This window comes from Symphalangus syndactylus, chromosome 19 (genome assembly GCF_028878055.3).
Source record: "Symphalangus syndactylus isolate Jambi chromosome 19, NHGRI_mSymSyn1-v2.1_pri, whole genome shotgun sequence".
NCBI lineage: Eukaryota > Metazoa > Chordata > Mammalia > Primates > Hylobatidae > Symphalangus > Symphalangus syndactylus.
This window is the reverse complement of record NC_072434.2, coordinates 15,581,502-15,603,309: the sequence shown is the minus strand read 5'-3', so window position 1 is coordinate 15,603,309 and position 21,808 is coordinate 15,581,502. Positions and strand designations below refer to the sequence as shown.

At 37.9% G+C, this 21,808-nt stretch overlaps 1 protein-coding gene across 1 annotated transcript in view; it reads left to right on the top strand.

The window, feature by feature from the left end:
• Positions 1-21,808, top strand: part of CR1 (complement C3b/C4b receptor 1 (Knops blood group)) — a 106,480-nt gene that overhangs the window by 14,236 nt on the left and 70,436 nt on the right. Inside the window, exons 4-8 of the mRNA XM_063613605.1 lie at positions 1,496-1,581; positions 13,901-14,299; positions 17,370-17,546; positions 17,638-17,740; positions 19,349-19,434. Of these exons, the coding sequence (XP_063469675.1) occupies positions 1,496-1,581; positions 13,901-14,299; positions 17,370-17,546; positions 17,638-17,740; positions 19,349-19,434 (851 nt within the window). The remainder of the gene's footprint in view (positions 1-1,495; positions 1,582-13,900; positions 14,300-17,369; positions 17,547-17,637; positions 17,741-19,348; positions 19,435-21,808) is intronic.

The window sequence follows — 21,808 nt, the reverse complement described above, 5'->3', positions numbered from 1 at the left end:
ATTAGCCGGGCGTGGTGGCGGGCGCCTGTAGTCCCAGCTACTCGGAGAGGCTGAGGCAGGAGAATGGCATGAACCCGGGAGGCGGAGTTTGCAGTGAGCCGAGATTGTGCCACTGCACTCCAGCCTGGGTGACAGAGCAAGACTCCGTCTCAAAAAAAAAAAAAAAAAAAAAAAAAAAAATTACATCATAATCACTAGTAGAATGTAATAGTGCGTCAAGTATCTTCAAAAGCATCCACTGTTGTCTCACTATTTATTTGATCTCCATTTGTCACTGTTTTGTTGTTTGAATAAAGCTTTATGTTGCCAGGTTTTCTTACATACTCATAAAGCAAAGTTCTCAGCTATACCAATAACCATGACTGTTATTTGACATTGCTTCATTCCTTCATGTATAGTACTATCAAGTTTGACCCTACCCTCACTATGACTAGTTTCACCCAACCATCTATCACAACAGAGAGTCTAAGATGAAGTAAAATAAATGTCATAAATTATTCCAAATTTATGGCACACTGTGAACAGTTTGAGACATACTAGTTGAGAATTGCTGACTTTAATATTTTAAGTATAAAATGAGTGTTCAATTCTTTTTGATCAGCCTGGATTTCCTTTGGTTCTAGTTATGAATCCCCTTCCTTCCTTCCTTCCTTCCTTCCTTCCTTCCTTCCTTCCTTCCTTCCTTCCTTCCTTCCTCCCTCCCTCCCTCCCTCCCTTCCTTTCCTTCTTTCCTTTCTTTCCTTTTTTCTTTCTTTTTTTTTTTTTTGATACAAGGTCTTGCTTTGTTGCCCAGGCTGGAGTGCAGTGGCATGATCAGCACTCACTGCAGCCTCAACCTTCCTGACTCAAGCGATCTTCCTGCCTCAGCCTCCTGAGTAGCTAGGACTACAGGAATGTGCTACCACGCCTGGCTTTTTTATAAATTTTTTGTGCAGACAGCGTCTCACTATATTGCCCAGGCTGGTCTTGAACTCCTGAGCTCAAGCAATTCTCTTGCCTCAGCCTCCCAAAGTGCTGGAATTACAGGCGTGAGCCACTGTGAATGGCCTACTTTGGCCTTCTTTGATGAATCTTATTGACAAAATCCCATCCATGCATCTATGCATCCATACTTTTAAGGCAAAGAAATACCTACAACAGGACTATATACACACATATACATGTATATATATGACAGCTTCCCTGCACTCAAGAAGTTTGTGCTATCTTTTAAAAAATGAAATTTATAGGAAAAACTACAATTCATCTTAGATTTGCATAAAAAAGTGTCATAAGGTAATAAAGAAGAGAAAGCTCATCCAATTGAAAAGGTATGAAAAAGAAAGTCAAAAAGTCCCAAGAAGAATGTGAAACTTGGGAAAGTGATAGATAGTCCTTTGACAAGTGTAAAATGTCCCTCTGAATCCTATAAGAGTGTAATCTCTGGAAGTAGTAATTTAATTGGGTAGTTGGCCTGTGTCTTTAGAATGTAATATTCCTTATTTTTTGCCTCTAGATACCGACTCATTGGTTCCTCGTCTGCCACATGCATCCTCTCAGGCAATACTCTCATTTGGGATAATGAAACACCTGTTTGTGACAGTGAGTTGAAATATCCCTTCCTATTTCTTTTACTGACACATTCTAATTTTTCTCTGGAATAATAAAAATCTTAACTGAATTCCTTCTGTGCAATCTGTCCTTCACATGGCTGAAGACAGCAGTAATATTCTCGAATATTCCTATGGGGTTCCTGGCAACTCTTTAAGTTCTTCCTTATCCTGGGATGTGTCTTTTCTAATTCTGGGGGCATAAATAGGTAAAAGCCTTCAAACTTGATTTTACATCAATAAACTTGAAATTCTGTTGGTTCTACCACCTCCAGTATAATAATCATCCTGCTTGGCAAATCAGTAAAGATTTCTAAAATTAATACTCTTCAAGGTTAGCAAAGCTGTGGAAGAACCTGGACTCTCATGTACCACGAGATCAACATATCATCTTGAAATGCCCCATGCACTATAAACCTCAGAAGTGGGCATGTATTTTAACCTACTTCTTAGAATTTATACTTAGGAAATAATCGCACACTTTTTAAAGCAGTTTGGTATAAACTTTTCATTGCAGCATTATTTATATTAGTTAAAATGTTAGAGTAACCTAAATATTTTAAACTATGGTTTGGAAATAATCTACTAGAAGGAAAAAGATGTGTTCAAATGACCACTATAAAGAATTCCCTAAGAAACATAAAATAGCTATGCAGAATGAAAATAAGTATATCCATACACTGGCATGGTATTTAGCCATAAAAAATGATAGCATAAAGAAGCACTTAATGACTAGAAAGAGATGTGTTTTATGTGGATAAAGAATCAGATGAACGGCGTTTATGGCAAGATCTCACTTTATTAAAAAAAATACACCTATGTAGTGAGGGCCAGGCTGAAGCTGAGTGAAACACAGTGTATAACATCTTTGTCCTACTCTTCTCTTTGGATAACTGGACTTCTTTACTTTTCTTCTTGGTATTTAAAAATGTTACTTTTACTAGAAAGTTTATGAACTTCAGAATCTAAATTTACAAATGACATTGGTCACACATTTATTGCTGTTTATCCACTTTAAGAAACAGTTTTGCTATTTTGTAAAACAAATTGGGAAACCTTCCATCTTATTTGAAATCTGTAATAAACATGGAATTGGAATAGGAATTTTCCTGGAAATATGAAAAAGATTAGTAAAGTACAGAAAACAAACAATATAATAATACACCTATACCTATATCTATTTTTTATCTCTGTTTCTAGTTCTGTAAACTCTCTGTACCCAAATCCTGGTAAATGGCTGCAAGTCTTCTTGGAGAAGGCTAGGGGAAGATTTACAATACATGCTTTTGACTGTGTAGCATGGTGCTTCCTCAAAAGAATCCAGTCTCCCATCCATTGGTGCTGCTCTGGGTCTATAAACTATTCAGGTCTAGGAATTGTTGATGAACAATGAACTTCTTTTGCAATAATTCAAGTCAGACTTCTATTCACTTCACCTAAATCTCTTACGCTTATACAAATCAAGTAACACTTTAGTCGGCTGTCCATCTACTTCGATTTTAGAGACTCCATGATCAATTAGCCCAATAACAATGTTCTCTTCAGTCAAATCATTCTGATTGCTGTTTTAGCTCAAATATCCATTACAAGAACCCCCATTGTCTCTGGCAATTAATTGCTGCCACTTGGACTCTGCCACCCTGAGGTCCTTTCGTCCCCAAGTGAATTCAGAGAATCCAGTTCAATGGCAACAGTTCCCATTGTCATTCCTGGCCTACAGACAATGAACCATTGCAGAGGATGCTGAAACTCCCCATGTGAATGTATTTCTCAAGCCTCTGGTAAAAGGTCTGTCTTCTGAACCCTCCACTCCTGCACTGGGCCTCACCAGCTCTATCCAAGGATGTGACTTTCAGAGTGGAATGGCTGTTGCTTAACTTCTGCCTCTCAAATATCAGGCTAATTTCTCATGCTATAACCCTAGTCCAGAACCATACAGAGAAACTAAGTCTGGAAAACTTAATTCCAAATTGGCTTGGTTGGCACTGTACCAAACCACCAAATAATTATAATTTTATTTAACTCTTTGTCTTCTTTTCTTTCTTTCCCTCCCTCCCTCCCTCCCTCCCTCCCTCCCTCCCTCCCTCCCTCCCTCCCTCCCTTCCTTCCTTCCTTCCTTCCTTCCTTCCTTCCTTCCTTCCTTCTTTCCCTCTTTCCTTATTTTCTTTCTTCTTTACAACACTGGCTAGGACCACCAGTATAACATTGAACATTGGTAGTAATAGATGTCATCCTTGTCTTGTTCCACATCTCAAAGTTAGAGTTTAAAACATTTCACCGTTAAGCTGGTGTTTACTGTAGGCTTTTTGTAGATAACCATTTTTGAAATAAGGAAATTCTCTTATATTCTTCATTGTTAAAAAATTTTTGTCTTTGAATCATGTTGAAGTTTATCAAACACTTTAGTTACATATATTGATGTAACCATATCTGTTTCTCTTTTTCTGTTAATGTAACAAATTGTTTTGAGTACATTTTTGAAAGGCAAATGATTTTAAATTTCAATTTTACATTCTTAAAATAAATCAACTCAGTCATAATATTTAATAATTTTTATATATAGCAAATATGCTTTTATGATACATTTTAGGTGTTTCTATTAAAATATAATTCATGTATCATAAAAGTTACCTTTTTAAATTATACAATTTAGTGGTGTTTAGTATATTCACAAAGTTGTGTGTTATGGTCTGAACGTTTGAGTCCACCCTAAATCCATATGTTGAAATCCTTACCCCTAAGGTGATGACATTAGGAAGTGAGCCCTTTGAAAGATGATTGGGTCATGAGAGCAGAGCCATCATGAATGGGATTAGCATCCTAATAAAAGAGGCCGAGAAGAGCTCCTTTGGCCCTCCCGCCATGGGAGGAGATGCTGAATCTGCCAGTGTTGGTCTTGAACTCCCCAGCCTCCAAAACTACAAGAAATAAATTTCTATTGTGTACAAGCTAACCAGTTCATAGTATTTTGTTAGAGCAGCCCAAATAGACTAAGACATTGGGCAACCAGCACCGCCAATTAATTCTAGAACACTTTCATCATCCCATTCCTAACATATTTTAGAGATAAGACTATAATTTTCTTTCTTGTAATGTCCTTAATAAGATTTTGATATCAAACTTATGACAGTCTTATAAAGCCAGCTGGTAGTGTTTCATATATTTGTTTCCTTGTAAGGGTTTATATAAGATCGGCATTATTTCTTCTTTAAAAATAATTCACCAGAAACGCCATATGGCCTGGAGTTTACTTTCTTGGGAGGTTTTTTTTTTTTTTCCAACAATTTTCCTGTACCATGTAGACTTTTGGCTGAAGTATAACATATATACACATATATATGTGTATATATATATATATATATATACACACATATAATATATATATACACATATATGTGTATATATATACACACATATAATATATATACACATATATAATATATATATAGTGTGTATATATGCACACATCTTAATTATGCAGTTCAATGGAGTTTTACAAAGTAAATGTATCCATGTAAATGGCACTCAGATTAAGATATAGAACATTATCATCACCCCATAAGCCTTCCCGATGCCCTTTCCCAGTTATCTTCCCAAAGTAACCACTATTCTGATTTATAACACTAATAGTTTTGCTACTTCCTAAATTTTATATTAAAGGAATCAAAAAATAGATACTCTTTTGTGTCCAGCTTCATCTCAATGTTATATTTGGAAGAGTCATTTTTGTTTTTGCATGAAGGATTGTTGGGTCTTCTTTATTATTATGTTGTATTTCATTGATGATCTTGAGTACCTTTTCACGTTTGTGAAGTGCTATTCCAAACTTTTGCCTATTATTTGCTAGTTTGTCTATTGTTCTATTGTTTTGTAGAAGTTCTTTAAATATTCTCATGTTTTCTAACAAATGTAACACAAATATTGTCTTTCAGGCTGTGGCTTTTCTTTTTTCCTTCTTAATGATGTCTTTTGTTTATGAAAGTTCTACATTTTAGTAACATTCAATTTATGAGTCTTCTTTTTTCCAGTTACTACTTTTTCTATTCTACTTAAGCAATTGGGCCAAGTGAGGTGGCTCACGTCTATAATCCCAGCATTTTGGAAGGCCAAGGCAGGAGGATTGCTTGAAGCCAGGAGTTCAAGACCAGCCTGGGCAGCAAAGTGAGACCTTGTCTCTACAAAAAAATAAAAATAAATAAAATTAGCTGGGCTCAGTGGCACATGCCTGTAGTCCCAGCCACTTGGGAGGCTAAGGTGGGAGAATTCCTTGAGCACAGGGGTTCAAGGCCTCAGTGAGTTATGATGGTGCCACTGCACTCCAGCCTAGGTGACAAAGCCCTGTTTCTTATGGATAGGCAATAGATCTAACATCATTTATTAAAAAGACTATTCCTTGCATACTGCAATGCGATACCACCATAACCATAAGTCAGGTGACCTTATGGGTGGATCTCATTCCGGAGAGGTTCTGTTTCACTGGTTTATTTGCCATACTATAAGCACTACATTCAGATTTTAATTAATATAGCATTACATTAAGATTTGATATCTGGTGGCATATATCTTCTAACTATGTGCATCTTCAAGATTTACTTGGTGATTCTTGGCCCTTTGCATTACCATACAAAATTTAGAATCAGCTTGTCAATTTCCACATAAAGAATCCTACTTGAATTTGTATTAAGTTTCTGTTGACTCAGTAGATCAATTTGTGGACAAGTAACAAATTTACAGTTTTGAAGTTTAAATTTATGAATATGATATATCCTCCCATTTTGAAGTCTTCTTTAATTTCTTCTAATAATGTTTGTTAATGTACATTATAGAAGTCATGTACCTATTTCATTATCTTTTTTCTTACATATTATTTTTAAAATTTCATTAATTATTTACTTCTTAGATATGCACCTGTTTCATCTCAGCTCCAGCAATTTTGTTAAATTTACTTATAAATTGAATAGTTTATCTGTAGATTCTTTTGAATTTGCTGTGTAATTATGTCATCTATGAATCTGACAAAGTTTTTACATCTTTTCCTTTCTTATGTCTTTTGATTATTTCTCTTGCTTTATTGCATTGGCTAGAACCACCAGTACAATATTGAATAGAAGAGATGATACAAGGCTTTTAATAGTCATCATAAATCATGATGTGTGCTGTAGATTTTTGCATGATATCCTTTATTAGATTAAGGAAACTCCCCTTTATTTCTAATTACTAAAAGATTTATGAATGTTCGTTCTAATTGATCACTGCATGTATTGAGATTATGTTTCTTTTTCACTCTGTTAATGTAATATATTACATTGACTGATGTTTAAAAGACAAACACTGAATTCCTAGAATAAACCTATGTTGCTTGTGATGCGTTATAGATGATTATCCTATGTATGGGGGGTATGCGTGTGTGTGTGTGTGCAGGATTGCTCATATTTTTATTGTAACATTGTAACATTGATTTAATATTTAAAATCAGCCAAGGTAAACCTCACTTTGATCATTGTATCATCCTTTGGAAATATTGCTGGATTCAGTTTCATAATATGTTGTTTAGAAAATCTGCGTTTATATTCTCAAGAGATCTTGGGTTATAATTTACTTTTATTTTAATGTCCTTATCAGGTTTGGGCATCAAGATTATGTTGGCTTCATAAAATGTGTTAAAAATTATCTATTTTTTCTAATGTCTGGAATTATTTGTGTAACATTATTTTTCCTTATATGTTTGGAAGAATTCAGAAGTGAAGCAATCTGGACCTGAGGGTTTGTTGTTGTTGTTGTTGTTGTCAGGATTTAATTTCTTTAACAGCTGTAAAACTATTTATTATTTTATATCTTATTGAATTAGTTTGGGTAAGTTATATTTTTCAAGGAATTTACTCATTTTATTTAGATTTCCTAAGTTATTAGCATAATGCCGTTTATTATTTTCTCATATTAGCCTCTGGATGCCTGTAAGTTCTGTAGTGATACCCTTACACTCATTAATTTCTGATATTGGTAATTTCTTCTGCTTCTTTTTCCTTGATTAGTTTTACTGGGGCTTTATCAATTTTATTAAGCATTTCAGAAAAACAACTTTTAACTTTCTTGTTTTTTCTTTAGTGTATGACTGTTTTCTCTTTTATTGATTTCTGCTTTAAGCTTTGTGTATTCCTCCAGTCCTAAATTCTTTTTTTAAAAAAAAAAATTCTTGATACTAATTAATTTGTTTCCAACCTTTATTTTTCTAATAGATTGGGCCACCAAGTTTGTGGTAATTTGTTACAGCAGCCCTGGGAAACTAATACAGATATTTTACACATGCCTCTCCATAACTGACAGAACAAGTGGAGGGGAAAAAAAAGACTGTTCTAAACCACATTTTCCTAAATGACATTTCTAGAAAATGAAGCAAAATAACTGTACATTCGTTTCAAGTGCATACGTAACATTTTACCAAAATTGTCCATATTCTGGGCTATAAACCACGTCTCAAATGACTAAATTAATGAAAGAATGATAACTGGAAGATCTCCAAGTATTTAGAAATTAAGCAATGCCCTTCTAAATAGCCTGTGGGTCAGAGGAGGTATTAAGAGGGAAATTAGAAAGCTTTTATGTACAATGATAATAAAAATATAAAGATTGTGGGAAATAAATAAAACAGTTTTAGAGAAAAATGTACATTTAACCTATAAATAAATAATGTACCTTTAACCTATAAATAAATAAATGTACATTTAACCTATAAATAAATAAATAAATGTGCATTTAACCTATAAATTTTTTTCTAAAACTGTTTCATTTATTTCCCGCAATCTTTATATTTTTATTATCATTGTACATAAAAGCTTTCTAATTTCCCTTTTAATATCTCCTCTGACCCACAGGCTATTTAGAAGGGCATTGCTTAATTTCTAAATATTTGGAGATCTCCTAGTTATCATTCTTTCATTAATTTAGTCATTTGAGATGTGGTTTATAGCCCAGTATACGAACAATTTTGGTAAAATGTTACGTATGCAGTTGAAATGAATGTACAGTTATTTTGCTTCATTTTCTAGAAATGTCATTTAGGAAAATGTGGTTTAGAACAGTCTTTTCTTTCCGCTCCACTTGTTCTCTCAGTTATGGAGAGGCATGTGTAAAATATCTGTATTAGTTTCCCAGGGCTGCTATAACAAATTACCACAAACTTGGTGGCTTCAAAGAAGACAAATTTACTCTCTTGACAGTTTGGAGGCCAGAAATCCAATTAAGATGTCAATAGGATTGGTTCCATCTGCAAGTTGTTCTGTGCCTCTCTCCAGGCTTCCTTCCAGTGGCTGCTGGCAATCTTTGATGTTCCTTGGCTTGTAGATGCATCATTTCCTTCTCTGTCTCCATCTTCTCATCGCCTTCTCCTCTGTGTGTGTCCTTTGCTCTTCTGTCTCCTATAAAGACACCGGACATGGATTTAGAGGCTACTCTGGCAATCCAGAATGGTCACAACTCGAGATCATTAACTTGATTGTATCTACAAAGACTCTCCAAATTGGGTCACATTCACAGGTTTCAGAGATCAGGACACAGATATTTTTTAAGGAGGACGGTGGTTATTCAACCCATTACAATCCCCAACTACAACTATGAATTTCTCTGTCTTTCCTCTTTGTTCTAGCAATTTTTACTTTATTTTAAACATGTTATTAAATGTATGAAATTTTTGGTATATTCTTTCTGCTGAATTGACTATTTTATCATAATGAAATGTCTCCCTTTACCTCTCATAATACTTCTTGCCTTAAAATCTACTTTGTATATTAATACAGCTATATAAGCTTTCTTGTTTTTATATTATATGTGTTTTAAATCTTTTACCTTCAGCCCTTCTTTGTTTTATATTTAAAGCTTGTCTCTTATAAACATCATATAGTAAGGTTTTGTTGTTTTATTCAGTCTTAGTTGTTCATTGGTGTGTTTGGAACATTTAAATTTAATAATAAAAATTAAAAATAAATAAATAAATTTAATATACTTACTGATATAAAGTCTAAGTCTTGGTTATTTGTTTCATGTGTTTGTTCCTTTATTCCTCATTTCTCACATCTTTGAATTTATCAAGTATTTTAATTATTCTATTTCCCCAGTAGCTTTTAAGTTATATTTCATTTTTTATTCTTAAATGACTACTCTAGAGATAGTCTAGAGATAGACATCCTTGATTTACTATGGTCTGCTAAAATTGTGCTTTTACCACTCTCCAAACAATGCAAGTACCCAAACTATTAATAGTTAATTCCATTTATGTCCTCCCCCTCTTTTTGTATTGTTGTCATACGTTTAGCAAAAAGAAAAGCTTCAGCTGAATTAAATTTAAAAGAGTTTAATTGAGCAATGAACCATTCACAAATCAGGCAGCCTCCTGAGCCAGAGTAGGCGCAAAGACTCCAGCCCAGCTGCGTGGTGGAAGAGGATTTATGGACAGAAAAAGGAAAGTGACGTACAGAAAACAGAAGTGAGGTACAGAAACAGCCGGATTGGTTATAGCTCAGTGTTTGCCTTATTTGAAGACAGTTCAAACAGTTGGCCGCATTTGATTGGCCAAAACTCGGCGATTGGCATAAGAGTAGGCTATACGGTCTGTTTACATCTTCACTTGTTATAGTTTGCAGTGTACAGAGAAACCTTTAGGCTCAGCTTAAACTATGTCAGGCTTTAGGCTAAACTAGATTTAACAATTTACATATATTCTATATTTCAAAGACACCGTTGTCTTTATAAAAACAGTATTTATTTATATTTACACGGTAGTGAATTCTTAGAATTTTTATGTTGCCTCAGCATCCATTTTGAATACGTTTAGCTTTCTCATGCCAGAAGCAGGGCTTAGTCAGCCTTAATGCCCTTTCTAGTTCTGTACCTCCTCCCAATTTTTCAACGTGGTCGAGCCAGATATCTGCCTTATACAACTGCCTCCTGGTAACCACTTCTCTATGGGACAGCTAGATAAAACCTACTTGACTAGCATCCCTGACCCCTGTGCCCTGCATGGACTTCGCAGATATGCTGCCGTGATCACCTCTCAGTAGCAGCATGACTGCCTAGAACATATGCCTGCTTTGTTTAAACTCACCAATTAGAACTCACCATGGGAGATACCTTGGCTTGTAGATGCAAGATGCTGGGTCGTACTCTGATCCCCAAAGGCGTTGGCCGATGGGTTCCCTTCTCTCTCTCTCTCTCCATTCCTCGCACTGACCAACCTCTGGGTGATCTTCAGGCGTGCCGTACCACCAGCCCCGTAATAAAATCTTTACTTCCATCTTGTGTTTCTTGTAATGACTGAAGAGGTTTTCTCTATCATAAAGATCCTAAATGAAAACATACCCGCATATGAGCTCTTTCTGGTGTGTTTCCTTCTTATTGCAATTCTATCAATTCTATATGCAACTATTTTCCTTCAGCCTGAAAAAGTCTCTTTGGCATTTTTGTATTGTAGATCTTCTGACAACAAATTCTTTAAACATTTTTCTAATTGTGGTTCCTTTGAAGGTTATTGTCCATGTTTCCTGCTGCTTTTAAAATGGATTACACTTTAAAACAGATTTTTTACAATATTATCGTGTTGTGTCTAGGTAAGAATTTCTTTGTATTGCTTGGGTTTGCATAGTTGTTTTTTTTTTTTTTTTTTTTTTTTTTTTTTTTTTTTTTTTTGACAGAATTTCGCTGTTATCACTTGGGCTGGAGTGCAGTGGTGTGATATCTCGGCTCACTGCAACCTCCGCCTCCTGGGTTCAAGTTATCCTCCCACTTCAGCCTTCCAAGTAGCTGCAATTACAGGCCTGTGCCTCCATGCCTGGCTGATTTTTACACTTTTAGTAGAGATGGGGTTTCACCATGTTGACCAGGCTGGTCTCAAACTCCTGACAAGAGGTGATCTGCCCACCTCGGCCTCCCAAACTGCTGGGATTACAGGCATGAGCCACCGCGCCAGGCCTGTACAGCCTTTTGAATCTGTAATTTAATGATGTCTTGCATCAGTCTTGGAAAATTCTCAGTTATTAATTCTTCAAATGCTGTTTATGCTCTGTTATCTCTCTCTTCTCATTGAGGGACTTCAGTCAAACATGCTAGGCTTTATTCTTCTATGTATTTAGTCTGTATTTTTTAATCTTTTTATATATTGGTGTTTGGTTCTGAGTATTTTCTTCTTTCCTAGCTTCCAGTTCATTGATTTTCTTTCAGAGTCTAACCTGCTATTAATCTCACACAAATTCTTAATTTCAGCAATCATATTTTACTTTTACAATTCTAGACTTTTTATTTTCCAAATCTGCCCTCTGCCCTCTTCCTTTTTTTTTTTTTTTTTTTTTTTTTTTTTTTTTTTTTTGAGACAGGGTCTCACTTTGTTGCCCAGGTTGGAGCACAGTAGCATAATCACAGCTCACTGCAGCCTCAACCTTCACAGGCTCAAGCAACTCTCCCACCTCAGCCGCCAGCCACTTGAGTAGCTGGGAGTGCAGGTGTGCACCACCACACCTGCACACCCAGATTATATATATATATATATATATATTTTTTTTTTTTTTTTTGTCGAGACGGGGTTTCGCCATGTTGCCCAGGCTGGTCTCAAACTCCTGAGCTCAAGCAATCCACTCTCCTCAGCTTCCCAAAGTGTTAGGATTACAGGCGTGAGCCACCACATCCCACCCTGTTCTTTTTAATAGTTTCTAGTTCTTACAAGTTTCAATTATACCCTTGAACAGGTCTGTAGTTCTAATGGGTCAGTTTCTGTCATCAGTAATTGTGTGTGTTATTTTATCTCTCCAAGTATCTGGTTATCTTTGATTGTGTATCAGGAATTATATTTGAAAATGTGTCTGTAGAAATAATTTCAAGGCCTTAGATAACCCATCTTCTTCCAGATGGAATTTTTGTCGTTGTTTCTGCAGGCATCTGGGGACATTAGCAATCTAGGACCACTCTAATTCAGTCTCAGGAACTGTGATTTTCCGGGGCCACCCACAGTACCAGTACTTGAAGTACTAGTTCCAGTCTCTGAGACAGCAGATTTATTTTCAGTTAACCCTGATTACCAGGGCCTAGTTCTTGCGGCCTCAAAACACATCAGAAGATATTACCAGGCCTTCCATTTGGGGCAGGCCCTAGACTTCCATTGTTGTCCCTTAACTTCATGAGAAAATCAAGTCTGTTCAGCCTCTCAGTTGCCCCGTCCTGATTCAGCTGCCCATTCCCAAACAATAAGCAGCCCAGTTGCCAAGCCCAAATACCCAGCTCTCAACTGGATTCTCATCTTCTCCTAGATTATGGCCCAGGAATGCTTCACTAGTTTGTTAGCTTTCTGATGCCTTCACGGATAAATATTTTTAATTCTCCAGTATTTCTAGCCTTTCTTGAAGGGGGATGGTTGGAGCAATATTTTATTTGAATTGTTGAGATTACTATTACTAGAAGCAGAGCCTGAAAATTTTTTATTTTTAATTTTAATTCGTTCATTTCTAAATTTATCCAATTAAATTCACTCAGTTTTAATTTCAAGTGTTTTGGGATTTGGGTTGAAGAAATTTTGTTCTAGTTTATAGCAACACAGTATACTATGTACTACTGCTATATTTTAAAATGTATTTAGGGGTTTTTGTAGACTAATATATGATCATTTTTACACAGATATCATTTTATGATATCAAACTTAGATTTGATGAAATGAATTGGTAAGCTTCATATCTTTTATACGTTGTGAAACCTTGAACTTACATTTGGAAGTATATTTTTGAATGAATTTTGGTAATTTGTATTTCCATTTATATCATTTAGATTTTCAAAACATTTAACACCCTGTAGTCTACAGTTTTATAAATATTCTCATACCATAAAAATGTTTAAATTATTTTTCCTACTATGTATATTTGTGTTTTCTCTCATCCCTTATAATTTATCTTTTAGCAAATGTTTTTGTATTTGATTTTTCTAAAAACGCTAACCTCAGTTAATAACAAAAATGGAAATTAAGAAAGCAAATGGAAAAGAGTAGCAGAAAACTGTATAAACACTATAACACTATGATCAAAGAGCTATTTAAAATGAAAGGAATGTGGATTGAGTTAATACATGCATGCAAATACTATAGGAAATCATATCAATAAGAAAGGCAGGACACATCATATTATGCCCACTGAAGTTACAACTTTATAAAAATGTACCTATGTGTTAGCAAAGATTAAAAGCAAATAATGAATGTAAAAATAGCTATAGTTTAGTGACTCATGAGATTTCTGTCATTCATTATTTAAACTGACTGTTATTTATCCTGCTCTTCTTTTTCCCAGGAATTCCTTGTGGGCTACCCCCAACCATTGCCAATGGAGATTTCATTAGCACCAACAGAGAGTATTTTCACTATGGATCTGTGGTGACCTACCGCTGCAATCTTGGAAGCAGAGGGAGAAAGGTGTTTGAGCTCGTGGGTGAGCCCTCCATATACTGCACCAGCAATGAAGATCAAGTGGGCATCTGGAGCGGCCCGGCCCCTCAATGCATTATACCTAACAAATGCACGCCTCCAATTGTGGAAAATGGAATATTGGTATCTGACAACAGAAGCTTATTTTCCTTAAATGAAGTTGTGGAGTTTAGGTGTCAGCCTGGCTTTGTCATGAAAGGACCCCGCCGTGTGCAATGCCAGGCTCTGAACAAATGGAAGCCAGAGCTACCAAGCTGCTCCAGGGGTGAGTCTGACTGATGCCTAGAAGGGCCCTGCAAGTGACATGCGTTGCTGTTGGATCAGGAGATGAGTATTTGTTCAGGGGGAGGGATTTGTGGTGAGCAGGGTGGGGGAGCAAATTTTCTAGGTACTGAACATGAAATTCAGAAGGTGTGTGTACATGCACATGTGCTGAAATTGAGAAGCAAAGCTCAACCTGGGCCAGGGATATGATGGTTCTTTGGGTTTCTTATAAACAGATCTATCAATTACCTTTGAGTATAATAATGGTTGATACAAAATGAGTGATTCCTCTGGCCAGGCACTATAATACAGGCTATGTGTGAATTTTAATCCTTCAAACAAAGTTATTAGGTAGTTACCAGTTGTTCTATGTTTGTCTGTTTTGTTTTGCTTGAGATACTGTCTTGATCTGTCACTCAGGTTGGACTGCAGTGGTGCCATCAGGGCTTACTTCAACCTCCACCTCCCTGGCTCAAGCAATTCTGCCTGAGCCTCCCAAGTAGCTGGGAATATAGGTGCATGCCACCATGCCTGGATAAGTTTTTTATATTTTTTTTTTTGTAGAGATAGAGTCTCACCATGTTGCCCAGGCTGGTCTCGAACTCCTCAGCTCAAGCAATCCACACACCTTGGCCTCTCAAAGTGCTGGGATTATAGGCATGAGCCACCATGCCCAGCCTCTATGTTTTACAGAGAATACGTGCCTTAGACAGATCAGATAACTTTCTAAGATACTAAATTGCAGACAAAACTGGAATGCAAGTTCGCCCCACTCCAGAGTCTTGGCTTTGGTAATCAGCATTCAGTCATGAAATCAAAACCTACTCCAGATACTTTCAAGGAGGGAGGGATTTCATACAGGTTGAGTTAGTCTGTTCTCACATTCCTATAAAGAACTACGTGAGGCCGGGCACGATGGCTCAAGCCTGTAATCCCAGCACTTTGGGAGGCCAAGGCCGGCAGACCACGAGGTCAGGAGATTGAGACCATCCTGGCTAACACGGTGAAACCCCATCTCTGCTAAAAAAAAAATACAAAAAAATTAGCCAGGCGTGGTGGCAGGCGCCTGTAGTCCCAGCTACTCAGGAGGCTGAGGCAGGAGAATGGCATGAACACAGGAGGCGGAGCTTGCAGTGAGCAGAGATCACGGCACTGCATTCCAGCCTGGGCGACAGAGCTAGACACCGTCTCAAAAAAAAAAAAAAAGAAAAAAAAAAAAAGAACTACTTGAGACTGGGTAATTTATAAAGAAAAGAGGTTTAATTGACTCAGAGTTCTGTAGGCTGTGCAGGAGGCATGGCTAGGGACGCCTCAGGAAAGTTATAATCATGGTGGAATGCAAAGAGGAAGCACGCATATCTTCACGTGCTTGGCAGGAGAGAGAGAGAGAGCAAGGTGGAGTTGCTACATACTTTGAAACAAGCAGATCTTGAGAGAACTCTGTCATAAGACAGCACTAGGGTGATGGTGCTAAACCATTAGAAACCACTTCCATGATTCAGTCACCTCCCGCCGGGCTCCTCCTCCAACACTGGGAATTGCAATTTGACGTGAGATTTGGGAGGGAACACAGAGCCAAACCATATCACCGCTAATAGGTCACAAAGATGTTAGAAGGGCAGGAAAAGTAATAGGATGAAGGCAAAGTTACGAGTGATCAGGGAGCTGCTGTGGCTCCCAGTCTAGAGCACAGGAGCCTGGACTGATGCTGAAATGGCCAGCCCCTCCCACTGAGCGGACAGCTCCCTGAAGGCTGCTAATACTGCAGGAGCCACCACTGCTGCCAGAATGCAGCTGATATTGCAGGAGCCAAAGTCATTGGCATCATTAGAATTCAAGCTGTAGCTGCTCACTGAAGTCATCCATACTGCCATTGCCCAAGCCACCTCTAGAAGTAGAACAGATTCTGCCATCATCCTGCTTTTTAATTTGGTATATATGCCTCCAATTGACAGAACCTAACCAGAGCCCAGCTATCAAGGAAGACAAACGATTGTAGTTTTAAGGCTTCCATTGCTAGCTGTCAAAAGACAGTGCAGAAGCGTGAGGCTGGGGGACAACAGAAATTTAACCAGCACAGCACCTCAATATTACATCATCAGGCATTGTTTAGTCAAGAGAAACACTGGGTGATGAGCCCTGAAAATGGACATTACAGCATCAGAGTATTTACAAACTCCCCAAAGAAGTCATTTTTCTAGTCCAATCCCCCATTTGATGCTTGAGAAAGCTGAAGTCCAGAAAAGGGAACTGATCTGTTCAAAGACAAACTGAAATTATTTTTTCCATTTTATAACAGTTTTATGTAACTTAGTTGAGATCCAAATGTGTTCTGATTTCTCGAGGTCAGATCAACTAAATTAAGAGAGAGCCTGAGATGCCATTACAATATGTCGCCTGAAATATACACTCTCATTATGGTGACAGTAGGTCTTTCAGATTTTCTTTAACAGTTTCCTACCTTCTCACTGAGGTGAAATGAATGACTAGGCAGCACCCTGGTACATAGCATGGAGAGAGGAGACTCATAGTTCTTCACCACCCTATGTCAGGTGGCCGCTGAGAGAAGACTTGAAAGCAGATGAGAATAGATGTATGGACGCTATTTGTTGCACCAGTGTGATAGGTGATGGAGGGACCTATTAGATGAGACATGGGCAGGGGCACTCCTTTATTGCCTAAAATGCAAGACTAAATTGGTGATGCCTTCTAGAAAGGAAGTACGAAGATATAAAAATCCATCATTCCTCCCAATTTTGTACTGGGTGAACAGTAATTGGAAGCATTCTAGAAGGAAGTGTCCATTCTGAAATCTTAGTTGAATACTTTAGATGAGAAACAATGAATTGGGGATACCTCTGTTTTAGTCACAGTTGTGCCATGTGTCAGTTCTGTGACTGATGGCAAGACATCTTCCTTGCACTGTGTATTTAGTTTATCAATGTAATAAGGCTCTTATTCTACCTTTATTATTATATATAGATTTGTAATTATTATTCCCTTAGCCAGTTTAACAGTGAGAAAAAAGTTATTTTCACACAATTAGCAGTACTTTGTTTCTCTCTCCCCAGTATGTCAGCCGCCTCCAGGTGTCCTGCATGGTGAGCATACCCAAAGGGACAAGGACAACTTTTCACCCGGGCAGGAAGTGTTCTACAGCTGTGAGCCCGGCTATGACCTCAGAGGGGCTGCGTCTCTGCGCTGCACACTCCAGGGAGACTGGAGCCCTGAAGCCCCCAGATGTGAAGGTGACTAGACTCTTATCTGGCTTGATATTTTTAGCTTGCGTCTTTATTCTCCACATGCCAGTGATTTCTGTTCATTTGTCTTTTTCTCCAGTGAAATCCTGTGATGACTTCATGGGCCAACTTCTTAATGGCCGTGTGCTATTTCCAGTAAATCTCCAGCTTGGAGCAAAAGTGGATTTTGTTTGTGATGAAGGGTGAGTATGAGCTTGCCTGACCTGCTGGACATTGTAATTGGGGTTGGGAATTAGTCTGAAAAGGGGAGATTTGGTGTGGCTTAAAAGAAACACACACACACACACACACACATTCAGAGAGATGAACTTTCAAAGTACACATAGGAAGAAAGGAAAGAAACGTATAGAACTAATAACATGAGATATGAAGAGGAAACTGGAACACATATTAACTGGCAAGTTCAAAGGCAAGTATAACTACTGGTTATGAATATAGAGGTAACACATTAAGCAAAAAATATCAGCCAGGCACGGTGGCTCATGCCTGTAATCCTAGCACCTTTGGGAGTTTGAGGCGGGCAGATCACCGGAGGTCAGGAGTTGGAGACCAGCCTGGACAACATGGTGAAACCCTGTCTCTACTAAAAATACAAAAGTTAGCTTGGCATGGTGGCATGTGCCTGTAATCTCAGCTACTCGGGTGGATGAGGCACGAGAATCACTTGAACCTGGGAGGTGGAGTTTGCAGTGAGCCAAGATGGCACCATTGCACTCCAGCGTGGACAACAAGAGTGAAACTTCGTCTCAGGAAAAAAAATCATATTTTACAAGCAAAAAGGAATATGAGTAATTTAGAGAGTACCAGAAAAGATTGCAAGTAACAAAAAGCTTATTATAAAAAGCTAGGATCATTTAAGAATCATTTCAGTAAATTCTTTAAATCATCACTAGTGAAATTTGTGATAGGACTGAAAATGTAAAAATCAGCATTTTTTCAAAAATTCAGTCATGTATCATCTGGCTAGTCATGGGCTCTGGGCTCTGGGCTGGGGTCCTGATGGCTGCTGTTAATATTTCCAGCAAGGTCATTACCTTGTTTATGTCCATCTAGTGCTCTTCGCAGGGTGCACGTCTCTACATGGGAGCTGACCAACATGGGTAACAAAGCACCTGATCCCAAAACGTAACACAGCATCTTGGCAGGCTCCAAATGCCAGCACCCAGTAAGAGTTAGGAGGGCATCGGGGTCCAACAGACATTGAGAATTTTCGACAATTGCATACAAAAATTATGTCCTCTCTTCTTTCCTTTTTCCCCTAGAATATTCACGCTTACTCTTCAGCAGCCCAAACTGCCCTTTTGAGCCTTCTTCACGCCATCACAGATGTGGAGATGAAAGGACAATCTCTGTTCTCTCGTCAGCTATTTCCCACTTTTCCACTCCAAACTGGGAGCTGTTTTACTTGCTGTTCCAGGGTCAGAGTTAGGAAGGCACTGCATTAGAAGACTGGGTTTCTAATAATGACAATGAGTGATTTATCAGGTTATCATGGAGTAATCTGTGAAGCTCCAGGCCTGGGTCCTGGGTCAAGGGGATGGCAGCTATGTCATGACCACCTTTTTCAATTCAAGCAGGACTATCATGTGACCAGGCTACTGCGTTTTGCCATTCTATATTGCTCCCTTCTGGAGGCTGGGATTGTTCCAGAATAAGGTAGCCTGTGCAACTCTGCCACCTGCTGGCCTCAGGTCCTCAAAATCCTGAGATGTGGGGCTGGGCCCTAGATTGTGAACTAAGTGTCCTCTTGGCTGAAACAGCTCACTATTCACTCCTATTTTCTTCTTTAGATTTCAATTAAAAGGCAACTCTGCTAGTTACTGCGTCTTGGCTGGAATGGAAAGCCTTTGGAATAGCAGCGTTCCAGTGTGCGAACGTGAGTAGTAGGAGTAACATTTCAGGCCAATCTCTCCCCTTCATCTGTTGAGTATTTGACCCATGACCTCCCCTAATGTGGTTCTTCAATTTTCTAGTCTGAATTATTGATTTGAAAATTGCTTATTTTAATAATGTTTGGTTGTGAATCAATGTGTACATCACCTGTCTTTGGAACCATCTGATCTGTCTCTGTCCTTCTGTATTCTGTGTTCTAGTGCGATAAATCCTGTGGTAGAGTGCTTCTAGGTCAGGAGAGATTAGATAATGTGAAGCCTTAACAATTTGCTTTCTTTCTCTCTTTCTTTTCTTTCTTTTTTCTCTTCCTTCCTTTCTTCAGTTCTTTCTTCCCTTCTTCCCTTTCTCTCCCCTTTCTTCCTTCTTTCCTCCCTTCTTTCTTTTCCATTTTATTCTCCCATCAGGTGCAGTCTACAATTTTTGTGTATATTTGATAATACACAAATATTAAACATACCTTTATTTAATCAATATTTATTGATCACATACTTTGTGCCTGATGTTCATCTAGCCACTGGAGTTGTATCAATGAACAAGACGAATGAATTCCCTGTCCCCATGTTGTTTCTACTCAGGTGGGGAGAGGGACAAGAAAGAAAAATAAATTCAATGCTATGAAGATAGTAGAGCAAAGCATTTAGGAATGAAGGAAAAGTGAGGAGCGACATTAGACAAGGCGAGCAGTTCGAGACTCCTTAAATTCTCAAACCATGTACCTAAATAATTTATGCTGAGAGATTCATAAATAATGTCATTTTTAAAAATTTATTATACTTTAAGTTCTAGGGTACATGTGCACAATGTGCAGGTTTGTTACATATGTATGCATGTGCCATGTTGGTGTGCTGCACCCATTAACTCGTCATTTACATTAGGTACATCTCCTAATGCTATCCCTCCCCCCTCCCCAACCCCACAACAGGCCCCGGTGTGTTATGTTCCCCTTCCTGTGTCCAAGTGTTCTTGTTGTTCAATTCCCACCTGTGAGTGAGAACATGCGGTGTTTAGTTTTTTGTCCTTATGATAGTTTGCTGAGAATGATGGTTTCCAGCTTTATCCATGTCACTAAAAAGGACATGAACTCATCCTTCTTTATGGCTGCATAGTATTCCATGGTGTATATGTGCCACATTTTCTTAATCCAGTGTATCATTGATGGACATTTGGGTTGGTTCCAAGTCTTTGCTATTGTGAATAGTGCAGTAATAAACATGTGTGCATGTGTCTTTATAGCAGCATGATTTATAATCCTTTGGGTATATACCCAATAATGGGATTGCTGGGTCAAATGGTATTTCTAGTTCTAGATCCTTGAGGAATCTCCACACTGTCTTCCACAATGGTTGAACTAGTTTACAGTCCCACCAACAGTGTAAAAGTGTTCCTATTTCTCCACATCCTCTCCAGCACCTGTTGTTTCCTAACTTTTAATGATGGCCATTCTAACTGGTGTGAGATGATATCTCATTGTGGTTTTGATTTGCATTTCTCTGATGGCCAGTAATGATGAGCATTTTTTCATGTGTCTGTTGGCTGCATAAATGTCTTCTTTTGAAAAGTGTCTGCTCATATCCTTCACCCACTTTTTGATGAGGTTGTTTTTTTTCTTGTAAATTTGTTTGAGTTCTTTGTAGATTCTGGGTATTAGCACTTTGTCAGATGAGTAGATTGCAAAAATTTTCTCCCATTCTGTAGGTTGCCTGGTCACTCTGATGGTAGTTTCTTTTGCTGTGCAGAAGCTCTTTAATTAGATCCCATTTGTCAATTTTGGCTTTTCTTGCCATTGCTTTTGGTGTTTTAGACATGCAGTCCTTGCCCATACCTATGTCCTGAATGGTGTTGCCTATGTTTTCTTCTAGGGTTTTTATGGTTTTAGGTCTAACATTTAAGTCTTTAATCCATCTTGAATTAATTTTTGTATACAGTGAAAGGAAGGGATCCAGTTTCAGCTTTCTACATATGGCTAGCCAGTTTTCCCAGTACCATTTATTAAATAGGGAATCCTTTCCCCATTGCTTGCTTTTGTCAGGTTTGTCAAAGATCAGATGGTTGTAGATGTGTAGTATTATTTCTGAGGGCTCTGTTCTGTTGCATTGGTCTATATCTCTGTTTTGGTGCCAGTACCATGCTGTTTTGGTTACTGTAGCCTTGTAGTTTAGTTTGAAGTCAGGTAGCTTGATGCCTCCAGTTTGTTGTTTTGGCTTAGGATCGACTTGGCAATGTGGGCTCTTTAAATAATGTCATTTTTTGAAAATGAGCCCCATATGTTCAATAATCAGTAGACTACTGATTTCTCCTAGTCTCCCCATTTATAATTTCCCCAATAGAAGATAAAACTTTGCTTCATTTCTTGATTC